General features: G+C 33.5%; 1 protein-coding gene across 1 annotated transcript; it reads right to left on the reverse strand.

Moving 5' to 3' along the window:
* Positions 1-580: 580 nt before the first annotated feature.
* LOC108223320 (pyruvate decarboxylase 1) lies at positions 581-4029 on the reverse strand. The gene is made up of 6 exons (XM_017397506.2): positions 3302-4029; positions 2415-2578; positions 1659-2309; positions 1444-1561; positions 1099-1287; positions 581-981 (listed from the first exon to the last, which is right to left on the reverse strand). Exons 1-6 carry the CDS (start codon positions 3818-3820, stop codon positions 811-813), a joined length of 1812 nt encoding a protein of 603 aa, XP_017252995.1. The 5' UTR covers positions 3821-4029; the 3' UTR covers positions 581-810.
* Positions 4030-11559: the final 7530 nt, after the last annotated feature.

Raw genomic sequence — 11559 nt, forward strand, 5'->3', positions numbered from 1 at the left:
GGGGTGAGCCAGAGTCGAACCCGAGTGTCTCGGACAACAGAGGATAAATCCACCACTGGGCTATCCAATCGTGCTCAAAAGCTCTAAAATTTTAAACCTCAACTTTGAATGAAAGAAGACAAAAAAAGAACTGACAAAAAAGCTTTACCGTAAATCACGGAGCTCCCAGGTTACCTTCATATCTTTCTTGGTCTATAATTGATGTACGACCACCTTAACGTATCCAAGCTATAAACCTGTGAAAATATCTTGCGACACCAATGTACTTCTAGGCTTGTCTAGATCAACTCATCCACAACTTTTTTCTGGCTGGTATCGGTACACAGAAAGAGACACCATAAAGTTCAAAAGTCACATTCAAATTGGCATTCAATTCCTTGGTACTCTATTATTCTTGATGTCCCCAAAAGTTCAAAACAGTACAACTATGTATACATTGAACTCGATCATTTCATCATATTTCTTTTCAATTTTTTTTGTGGTCGCCGAGACCCCACACTAATTATCACATGATGCGAATCTATCATACATATATTGATTTCAAGAACTCTAAAGCTTGTTAAATGATTCATTGTGGAGATGGTTATAAGAAGGGAGAATTTATATGGAAGCTCAGAGTTATAACATAGACGAAGACTCGTATATATACAGATTACATAAACACATAATTGAATAGTACTTAAAATGTTACCAAAGCATATTACTAATTTCGACCAAATAAATTTATTAATTCCGTGTTTAGAAACTTAATCCACTCGCAAAGTTCAGCATATAATCATGTTCCATCCCTCTGCAGCAAGAGGGAAAGGTCTACTGGGGATTCGGTGGGCGGCTGTTAGCAGCAGATACCCTTGATCCCCACTCGAGCAGCTCTTTGCTTGTATCGTCCTTGTGGCAGATCACTTCAATGAAGCAAAGACAATCTTTCTTGGCTCCTGTTGCTGTCTCTATAGCTTCAACAAGATCTTCCTCACAGCGGACCTGAACAACAATCAAGAAGCAAGGCAACGTCAGTGTCAACAATTATTTAACGAAATAGCTTCACTGTGTTAACTTGCAAGTAAATGATTCATTATCTATAACGTATTTTTCACTGACCTTAGTAGTCCAGCATTTGCCTTCACCGTTGTGGATCGCATCAACCAGTGCAGTGTAGTTCCAGTTCTTGATCACATTGTAAGGTCCATCATGGATCTCAACTTCAATGGTGTAACCACCATTGTTTATCAGAAAAATGATTTGATTCTGACCACATCGCAACATTGTCGACACATCCTGAGCAGTGACCTGGAATAGATAACAAACTTGTTAATGTGAAATAAAGATAGTTATCATAGTTCACTTCATGTAAAAGTGGAGGAAATTTTTTACAGAAGCACCACAATGTATTTTAAAGAGCTTCATGGTAAATTCTTGAAGATGCTAGAACTTAATATGAGTTACCTGGAAGCTTCCATCACCAATGCAAGCAATTACTCGCTTATCCTTAGCGGCCTGTGCATACCCTAGGGTTGCACCAACTGACCACCCAATGGATCCATACTGCATTTGGAACTCATACCTGCATCATGACACCTACATCAGTATGTGCAAACACTATATATATAGATGGAGAGAGGAAGAGAGTGAAGGAAAATTATACTGTAGGGAACACTCACCCGCATCCTTTTGGCAATTTCAGCTTCTGGCAATTGAACCACGAGTCCCCTGTCTCAGCAATGACAGCAGTATCACCAGACAACAGTTTCTGTATATGCTGGAACAAAACATTGACCCTTAAAGGCTCCTTCGGTGCACATTTGAGTGGGTGCCCTTCTGGAACATAAATCCTGTGGTAGTTTTCATAGGCAGTATTATTATGCTTTAGCCTTTTCGCAAGGGCTTGCAAAAAATCCTTCATTAGAACACAGCCAAACGTAGGACCATTTGCTATCACAACACGATCAGGCTGCAAGATGATTGCCTTCTCCTTCTTAAGGAGGAGAGAGTACCCAACAGAGCTGTAATCATTAAAGATTGGTCCAGCAAACAAGTAAGCATCAGCTGATTCGACAATCTCTGCACAAAAAGCAGTGCTCACGGCACCCCAATACGTTCCAATGAAATGTGGATGATGTTCAGGCACCATTCCTTTAGCTGATGGCATTACAGCAACTGGATACCCACAGACATCTGCTAATTCAACAAAAGCTTCACAAGCCTTGGCCACACGCATTTTTGGACCACCCACCATAACTGGCTTAACAGCCTTGTTCAAGAACTCTGCTGTTGCTTCCACAGCAGCTTCCAAGCCCATCTTATTACTCAATCTACACAGCACCAAATAAATTAGCACACAAACCATAAAAACATACTTGCAGACAATACCACCAGAAAAATAATTCCACCTATTAGGTGATAGTGAAAATTCTTACTTGGGAGCAAGTGAAAACGGAACTGGTTCGCGGCTAAAAGTAGGATGTGGTATCGCGGCCAAATTACATCCCACGCTTATATATACAGGTTTGCTTTCTTTCAATGCAGTAGAAATTGCAGTATCAATCAGTTCATGAGCATCTTCTAAATTATTGACCACGGCCTAAAAAATACAACTCACAATTACAAAACTCATCATAATACAATAACTTTTCAATTACACCAACAATCATCAACAATAACATCCAACAAGCATTTTGATAATAGATTCATAGTAAGAAAAAACATACAAGCTTCAAATCATATTCTAATTTTTTGAAAGAGTCGAATTAAACCTAAAATATTATTAAGTTCATGCTTGTAATAATAGTTGTTCCATACAACAAATCAAAATAAAGTTCCCGTTATACTTGATGACTTGATCTGTTTTAATGCCACAACATGCACATAATCTTAGAATAATTAACACAAACTGACATAATATACATACATGATACACAAACCATAATACCCAAAACCATAAGATTCAAATCAAATCCTTATTTTCAACTAAATGATAACAATAAATCATCATAACAAACAAATCTAATAAATATAATTCACATGCATATAATTTTAGGCTGATTAGTACAAACAGACATACAGTTACGACTCACGACTAATTACAGGTTTATATTCAACACAATAGAGCATTAACGAGAGGGAGAGGGGGAGGGGGGGCGAGAGAGAGAGAGAGAGAGAGAGAGAGAGAGAGGGGGGAGGGAGGGAGGGAGAGAGGGGGAGGGAGAGGGGGAGAGGGAGAGGGCGAGGGAGAGGGAGAGGGAGAGGGAGAGAGAGGGAGAGAGAGAGAGAGAGAGAGGGAGGGAGGGAGGGAGAGGGCATATACCTGAAAGCAAGTGACAGTCTGGAAGCACCGAAGCTCCTGAGAGAAGTCGGACAAGCCGATCGTATGATGAAGCACTCTGTTAGTTCCGTAATCATTACTATTCGGACCTCCAACGATACAAATCAACGGCAAATTCTCACTATACGCGCCAGCAATCGCGTTAATCACACTCAATCCTCCGACCGTAAACGTCACCACACAAGCACCTACGCCGCGTGACCTTGCGTATCCATCAGCCGCGTAGCCAGCATTAAGCTCGTTACAACAGCCGACTAAATTAAGCCCTGGCTCAGCTAGTAAATGATCGAGAAGCGTCAAGTTGAAGTCGCCGGGAACGGAGAACACATCGTTCACGCCGATCTGAACCAGCCTCCGCGCCAGGTGACGCCCAAGCGTCGCTTCCGACGAGTTGAAGCTGATCGGAGTGTTTGCGATTGTCGAAACGGCGCCGTTCGGCGGTGCTGCGATGTCGTTGCAGGCTGCCTTACAGGCGTCCACTGCTCCGATTGTCGTGTCCATTGTAGAAATGAAAAGTGTGTTTTTGTGATTGTAGATATTGGAAATTGTGTGTATATGTTTTGTGAAAATAAGGAGGAAGCGGAGGAAAATATTTATAGTGAGGGTTTTAGGGGGTAAAAAAAGAAAGAGAGTGGAGGAGAAGAAAAGAAAAACCAGGGGCGGTTTGGACTGAGCAGGACTGCGGTAATTATTTTTTGTTTCCGGTGTGTGGAGACTGGAGAGGCGGTTGGGGTTAATTTGGACTTTTTACTGTCGGCTGATTTAGAGGGTGAAATTTGCTCATGTAGTATAAATTGGTCCAAAAGATCTTGAATGGTTAAATTTGGATGGGTATGTGTGACCATGCACCAAGGTTCCCCGTGTCTAGTTCTTTTTTTTTTTTATAAAGATTTTGGGTCTCTATGTTTGATGTGTTTTTTTTTAAAATTATTGTACTCCTTCCGTCACAATAAATTGTATACGTACACGTATTTTAAAACTCTTATAAAGTATAGTTCTATAATGTTTTTCTAAAAAAACCAAATAAAAATTTAAACATCATATTTTTATTCAAGCAAAAGAAAATTAAAAAATATTTTGAAATTATACTTTATAAGAGCCTCAAAATATGTGCAAACAGTGAACGTATCATCGGTCCACTCTCTGATTTTTTTAGAAAATTTCTCTTTTAAAAAATATTAACGGTTAGTTTATTGAAATCGTTATATAATTTACTTATTTCAAAAATTAAGAAAAACTTGTCATCCAAAAATTATAGTGATATCAATATTTGGACAGAGTTACATGAACAATTAGATCATGGATTCTCTCCTAGCATTTCCATCAAGCTATAGTTCATTAGACCATGGATGCTCTCGTACCATCTCCACGGATTGGCTATAATTGTGCGTTAATTTAGATTTGTAAAAAATATTATGTAAAATTTGTTGAACTTGTAATACACTGTGCTTCAGTGTTATTGGCTATATTAATTGGTTATAGTTTAGAGATAATATATTATTAATATTTTAGATTGTTAAAATAGAATATCTCAGTTCAATATGGTAATAAATGATGTTTAATCTTCTTACAAATTTCTTACAGGTCTGTAAAAATTCGACAAATTTAGCCATTCACAGAAGATTAGCTGAAATTATTGACAATGGATGATTATGATTTGGAGTGTGAATTTTTCAATAGGCTGGCTATATTTTTTATTTGTGGTATGCCAACTCACTTTTTAGTTAAAAGACTTTATATGGCTGGAGATACTCTCGTATGAGACAGTAGGTGGATACTAGAATAACATCATTAATTCGTACTCCCCTTGTCCCAACTATTTTTTAAATTTTTTTTTGAAATGTTTTGTCTAATTTTTTATATTTTAAAACTTATCAAAATAGTAATAGTTCCATCACTTTACATTTTCACACTACTTTTACTCCACAAATTATTCTTTTATACATTAATAATCAATACATCCCACCATTTCATCCGTTTTTCTTTCTCTTTTCATTATTTTATTCACATTTCTTGGCTTTCGTGTCCCGGACGAGATGGAGTGGAGTATTCAATTTAAACTTTATAATTGAATGTTATTTAAGTGTATATAGGAATAGTCATAGTTAGAGAGCTTGAATGTGGTTTCGACACATGGTTTGTATCTGTCCACCTAGACTTGGAGCTGGGCAATTTGAATTAGGCTGCTAGCAGGACAACTAAAATAGGGGTCCAGTGCACCCTTTCTGAAGTTAGCACGGAGACAATGTCTTCGAACCACGCCTCGGTCACACTGTATAATCTTCCTTTTTTATTATACTCTATGCTTTGTCTGGGTGTGTCCATGCACATATACTAAACACTAAATTTTATATGTTTGGAATATATTTGCCGGGTTGTTGTATATGTAGGGTCCACCATTATTAACAAACAAAAGCCAATCAAAATGAGTTAAATTTATACTCCCTCCGTCCCAATGGGATGTACCCGCTCACTATTTGCACGAATTTCGATGCTCCAGTAAAATATAGTTGCATAATGTTTTTTTAAAATTTTCTATTTTTTAATAAAAATTTAAACATCAAATTTTTATTAAGAAAAAAAAAATTAAAAAATATTATGAAACTATACTTTATAGAAGTCTTAAAAAAACGTGCCAAAAAATAACGTATACAATCCATTAAGACGGAGGGAGTAATTTTTAGTGGTTAGCAATAGGGACATACCAGAAAAACGTTTTATATATAACCAATAAATGAGAAAAGTACATCGAAGGAAAAGAAAAGTATCAATGATTAATTACACACAAATATAGATCACATTATCTGTACATATCCAGCAAACAATATATAAACTAATAAAACTGATCTCGAGTTAAATAAACTTTGTTGAACCATATAGATTTATATGTTGAATTATAAGACTGACGATTTTTAAAAATTAATATTAATTTATTCTAATATGAGTTCATTTATATATTTTTGTCATAATTGACATAATGTGCACGTCGATGAATCACATCAAAATAAGAAAACGGGATAAAATATTTATTAAATATATTTATTTATCAATCATCATTGGATGGGCATGCAAAAATATAAACATTTATTGAAAAGATAAATTATAACTTTTTAATATATTTTTCATATATTACATAACTAAGAAAGAGTATATCATCAAAATAGAAAAAAAAAATTGAATTGTTTTTAAAATTTTAGATATTTTATTAAATTTAATTGAAACGAGCTACTCCCTCCGTCCCTCCCATTTCTTAGTATAAAGTAGTGGAAAAGAGAATGAAAAGTGGGTGAAGTGGTGGGAGCCATTGATTTTTAATGTATAAAAAGGAGATAGTGGAGTAAAAGTAGTGGGAAAAGGAAAGAAAAGTGGAAAAGTGGTGGGACCTATTAACTATTTTTGGTAAATTTTGAAATGTAAAGAATTGGATGGGATACCAAAAAAAAATGTAAAGAAATGGGAGGGACGGAGGGAGTATAACTTAACCGAAAGTTAGACTTTTTATTGGTAAATAATCCAAATACAGAAGAATCGCGGCAGGTAGCATAAAAATATATACGAGTTGAGAAGATGTGGCAAAACCGGACAATAGTAATTCCACCAGAATACTCACATGCATTAGTGTAACTTTACAGATTTGCGAACTTTGTTGTAATTATTTTAATAGTAGGAGCATCTTGTATTCCGGTTTTCAAACTCCATTGACGGTTTTGACTTGTTGACGACATTGTATTACATTTCGAAAGTTTGTTCTGTGTTTGGGTCATCATTTTCCTATAAGAGCATCTCCTCTTAAATCATTCTTTAAAAAATAATATGAAATGTGGTTCCTAGTAAGTTAATACATCGGAGAACGTGAGAACTCCAATGCTACTCTTCATAGTTAGCTCCTAATTCACATTTTATATTTAATTTATATAAATGGGAGGAAAAAGTTAACTAAAAAAGAGAGAAGATTGAAAAGAAAATAATATTATATTGAATTAAGAACTAATAGATGTTCTTTAAAAAAAAGGAGAGAGAGTAGACTTCTAAATTTTTAAAGAGTATCTAGGAGTTCATTGGAGCACTGGATTTTGATTTGCTCCTAAAATTTGGACTTAGGAGCTTGTTTAGAGAGCACATTGGAGTTTGCTTTAAATCAATTAGTAGATCTAAAGAAACTTTTTGCGCCCCGGTTGTAAAATAACTTAAGCAGTTAAGCTACATCACATATGAAGGAAAACTGCAGTAGCAGCCTGCAGGCCTGCGCCCTGCAGGCCTGCACCACCCTATGTAATTTTACTTCATGCAAGTTTTGCTTACTCTTCTCCGAAAAATTACTATCCAAATTATAAAAAAAGAAAATGAAAGTTCTAGCAGACTTCCCATAAAAGTAGCTAGCTTACGTGTCATGACGTCTATATATAATTTACAAGAATTAAAAAATATATCAGCTAGTACTACTAGTATCGTATTACCGTATACTACTAGCATTTTCCTAGATTAAAACCCACTTATGATATGATAATCATTTTTCTTTTTTGAAGAAATGATATTTTCATCGTTGAATAACGCAAGTGGTGGATTTAATATAACACGGTATTGACAGTAATAGAATTCTTCTCAAAAAGACAATTATTATAAAATAATCTTTAATGCTGTGGTCACCGACTTCCACTAATTATGGGGACAAAATTAGAAAGTTATTCACTCTAAATAAATTTAAAATATTCCCAACTCTATGTGTGCAACTAAGCGCTCATCTATAGTCGACTAAACCGCTTGCAAATACCATTTTCTAAAACATTAGGCAGCAAGTTGAGCAAACAGAGGCGGCTGGGAGCTTGGTGATTTTGCAGGTGTCCTTCCGTCAACTTCCGTCTTATAAAGCTCTCCCTCTCTTCTAAAAAAAATAGTTCTTTTTTCCCACATATCTCACCATAATAAAAAATAGTTAGTGTAAATGTTATTTTTTAAAAAACTTCATTTTATATTAAAGTATTAGATTCACATATTTATAAAAAAAATTAAAATATAATATTTACAAATAACTCCTCCAAATATGTTGATATACGTGAAAAAATTGGAATGTCACTTTTTCTGGGACATAATACATGCTTCTCATCCGGTACTCACTTTCCTTTAGTTTTTGGTTGAATAACTAAATTTTTATTTTTCATTTTTTTATAAAATATAATATTTATTATGGGTCTATCGACTCTATTCTGGAAACATGATAAACTGATTTCGAATGTACGAGGGCAAACTCAACGGTGGCCGTGGTGGCCGTTTCGGTCTAAATCCTCGAAACAGTGGCTTAAATTTTGGTCCAAATTTAGGTCGGTGAATAGTACTGGCCTAAATTTAGGCCGACACTATTCACCGGCCTAAAAATAATTTTTTATTTTTTGTATATTTAGTTAATTAAATGATTTTATGTTAATATAATTATTAAATGTTTATAAATTATATTTAATATATTTTACTTAAATAATTAGATACGTATTAATTATGAAATATAATAAAATTAAATACTCTTAAAATAATTCAAATTAACACCACATTAAAATGCTCGATTTCAACAATTTCTTGGACGACATCGAAAATTTAAGAAAAAAGCTCATATTGCATCTTTGTAAATTTTATTTTAGTTAATTAAATAAAATGTTATATTTTCTTTGTTTAAATGTAATGTTTTTCTAATTTAATGAATTTATTGAATTTAATATTAATATGAAATCTTATATTATTGTTAAAAGATTAGAATAATAATATAAAAATTGTTAGAAAAATAAAATATTGATATATAAATTTAGACTAAAATTTAGATCAAACTGTTGGAATGAAAAGATGGTTCGGTTTAAATTTGGACCACGATTTAAGTGAAAAACTGATTCCACGGTCGGAGATGGCGTTGAAGCACCCGTGAAATCAGCCAGAGGATAAAATAAATAACTTATGAAAACACAGCATAAATTTAGTAAAGAAAACCACAATATAGATTAGCTTGTCGACTGTCGAGAAAATAAAAATAGGCAACCACGTGGAGGGCATGAAGACGTTCATCTATTGGACAGAACTATATAAATTTAGAGTTAATAATCAAATCGGTCATCAAAGTTAGAACTATATATATTTAGGGTTAATAATCAAATCTAGGTATGACAGTTTTACCCGACTAGATGGATACTCGACCCGTTCCGATCCGATTGGGTCTGCCCGAACCCGATTTTTTTGGATTTGGATCCGGATCTGGATCTTATTTTTAGACCCGAAAGAGTTTGGATCTGGATCTGGATCTGGATCTCAGGTATTCCGAACCGAGACCCGACCCGAAACCCGAAACCCGCCCGATCCGAACCCGAGACCCGATAAAAACCTGATACAAAATATTATATATATATATATATATAGAGTCCTACTCCAATAGAAACCAAATTAGCCTAAAAACTAAAAACCAGTTTCTGGACAGTTTTTTATCACTATTTTTAACTACAAAAATCACTAATTTGTACATAACGTATCACTAATTTATATATAGCATATCTCACGAATATAAATATATATACATACATATATGCAACGTATATGACCATCATCATCACCCAAAATCGTAATAATGGACCTCTTAGCACCATTACCAAACGTTTCCATGACTTGCCACCATTGTCTACCATCACCAATAGTCACATACACTTTCCATCATAACTTACAAAACTAACGACTACTTACTATCATCATCCTACTTCTCTTGCGGCTTCCTACCACCAAGAACCTTCCTACAGATGAAATTAATCATTTATAATCGATTATCAATAATTTAGATAAGTAGATTTTCTTAATTTTGATAATAAAAATCGCTTTTTACATAATGTATAAAAACAGTGATTAGTGCAGTATAAATTAGTGATACCCGTAGTTATAAATAGTGGTAGGGAAACTGGTTTCTAGTTTTTATTTTAAGAGTGGTTTCTATTTGATCATGAGCCTATATATATATATATTATGTGTTTAATGTAAAGTATATATATTGAAATATTATGAATTATTGGGTATGAATATTAACATTTTACTTAATTTTATATGCCCAATACAGAATTTATATTCATTTCATCAATATTTTTCTCAATTATTGTGTATTAAAAAATCTAAATATAATAAAAATATAAAATATAAATGATAAGTTGAATGATTGTATAGAATTAAGTTAACATGTTTCACGTGTTTATTGTACCGGACGAAACTTGTAAAACCCTTTTTTATATTCCTAAATTTAAAAAAAAAAATAAAGCATCACATTTTTTTTATAGATATATAATTTTAAATTTTATTTAATTTTATTTTTTAAATATCCTAATTAGACCCGAACCCGAACCGAAACCCGAAAAAACCCGACGGATCGGATCTAGATCTTCATTTTCCAGAGCCGGACCCGAACCCGAACCGACCCAAAATATAATGGATCGGGTCTGGATCTCAAGAAACCCGACCCGACCCGACCCGACCCGTTACCATCCCTATTCAAATCAGTCATCAAGTAAGCTCGATATATCAAATAGTCATCAAGTGAGCTCGATATATCAAATTGGTCAACGAATTAGCGAACTCAAAATGGTCTCAAATCGGTCACTAGTATCATTTACATGTATCTTTATATATGTGTTGAAATAGTAAAAATATTATTTGTTTACCACAACTAAGTATAAAGATATGACTTCGGCTATTTATGATAATATATTTAGATATTATCAATTTTATTTATTATTTATTTTTAATTAAAATAAAAAATATATATAAAATAAAAATTATAATATTTAATGAAAATATATAATATTTGTAATAATTATGTAATCAAAAATACTTATCATATAAATTTCAGATTAGATACACGATTTTAAACCAATCAGATGTGAATTTCAACTTTAAATACATGAAAATACACTAAGATCGACAGGTCTAACTTTGACGATGAACCCACAAAATATAATTGTGCTGGGCCAGGCCAGAGAACTACATAATTTCTCGTCGCAATATAACACGCATGTTCAATTGGGCCCTAAAACTTTTTATTTCTTTTGTGTTTTATTTTGTTTGTGTTTTCTTCTTTATTTCAATAAAACTTTTTTTGACATTAATTTGTCTTTTCGGATATAAAAATTCAAAATTGAAAAATTTATCAAAAAAAAGTTTGTACCGGTTAAGAATAAAATGAGAGAATGTTTCGGTAATCATGTTTTTCAAAATAAAAAATTATTTTCCTA

Source organism: Daucus carota, chromosome 5 (genome assembly GCF_001625215.2).
Source record: "Daucus carota subsp. sativus chromosome 5, DH1 v3.0, whole genome shotgun sequence".
Taxonomy (NCBI): Eukaryota; Viridiplantae; Streptophyta; class Magnoliopsida; order Apiales; family Apiaceae; genus Daucus; species Daucus carota.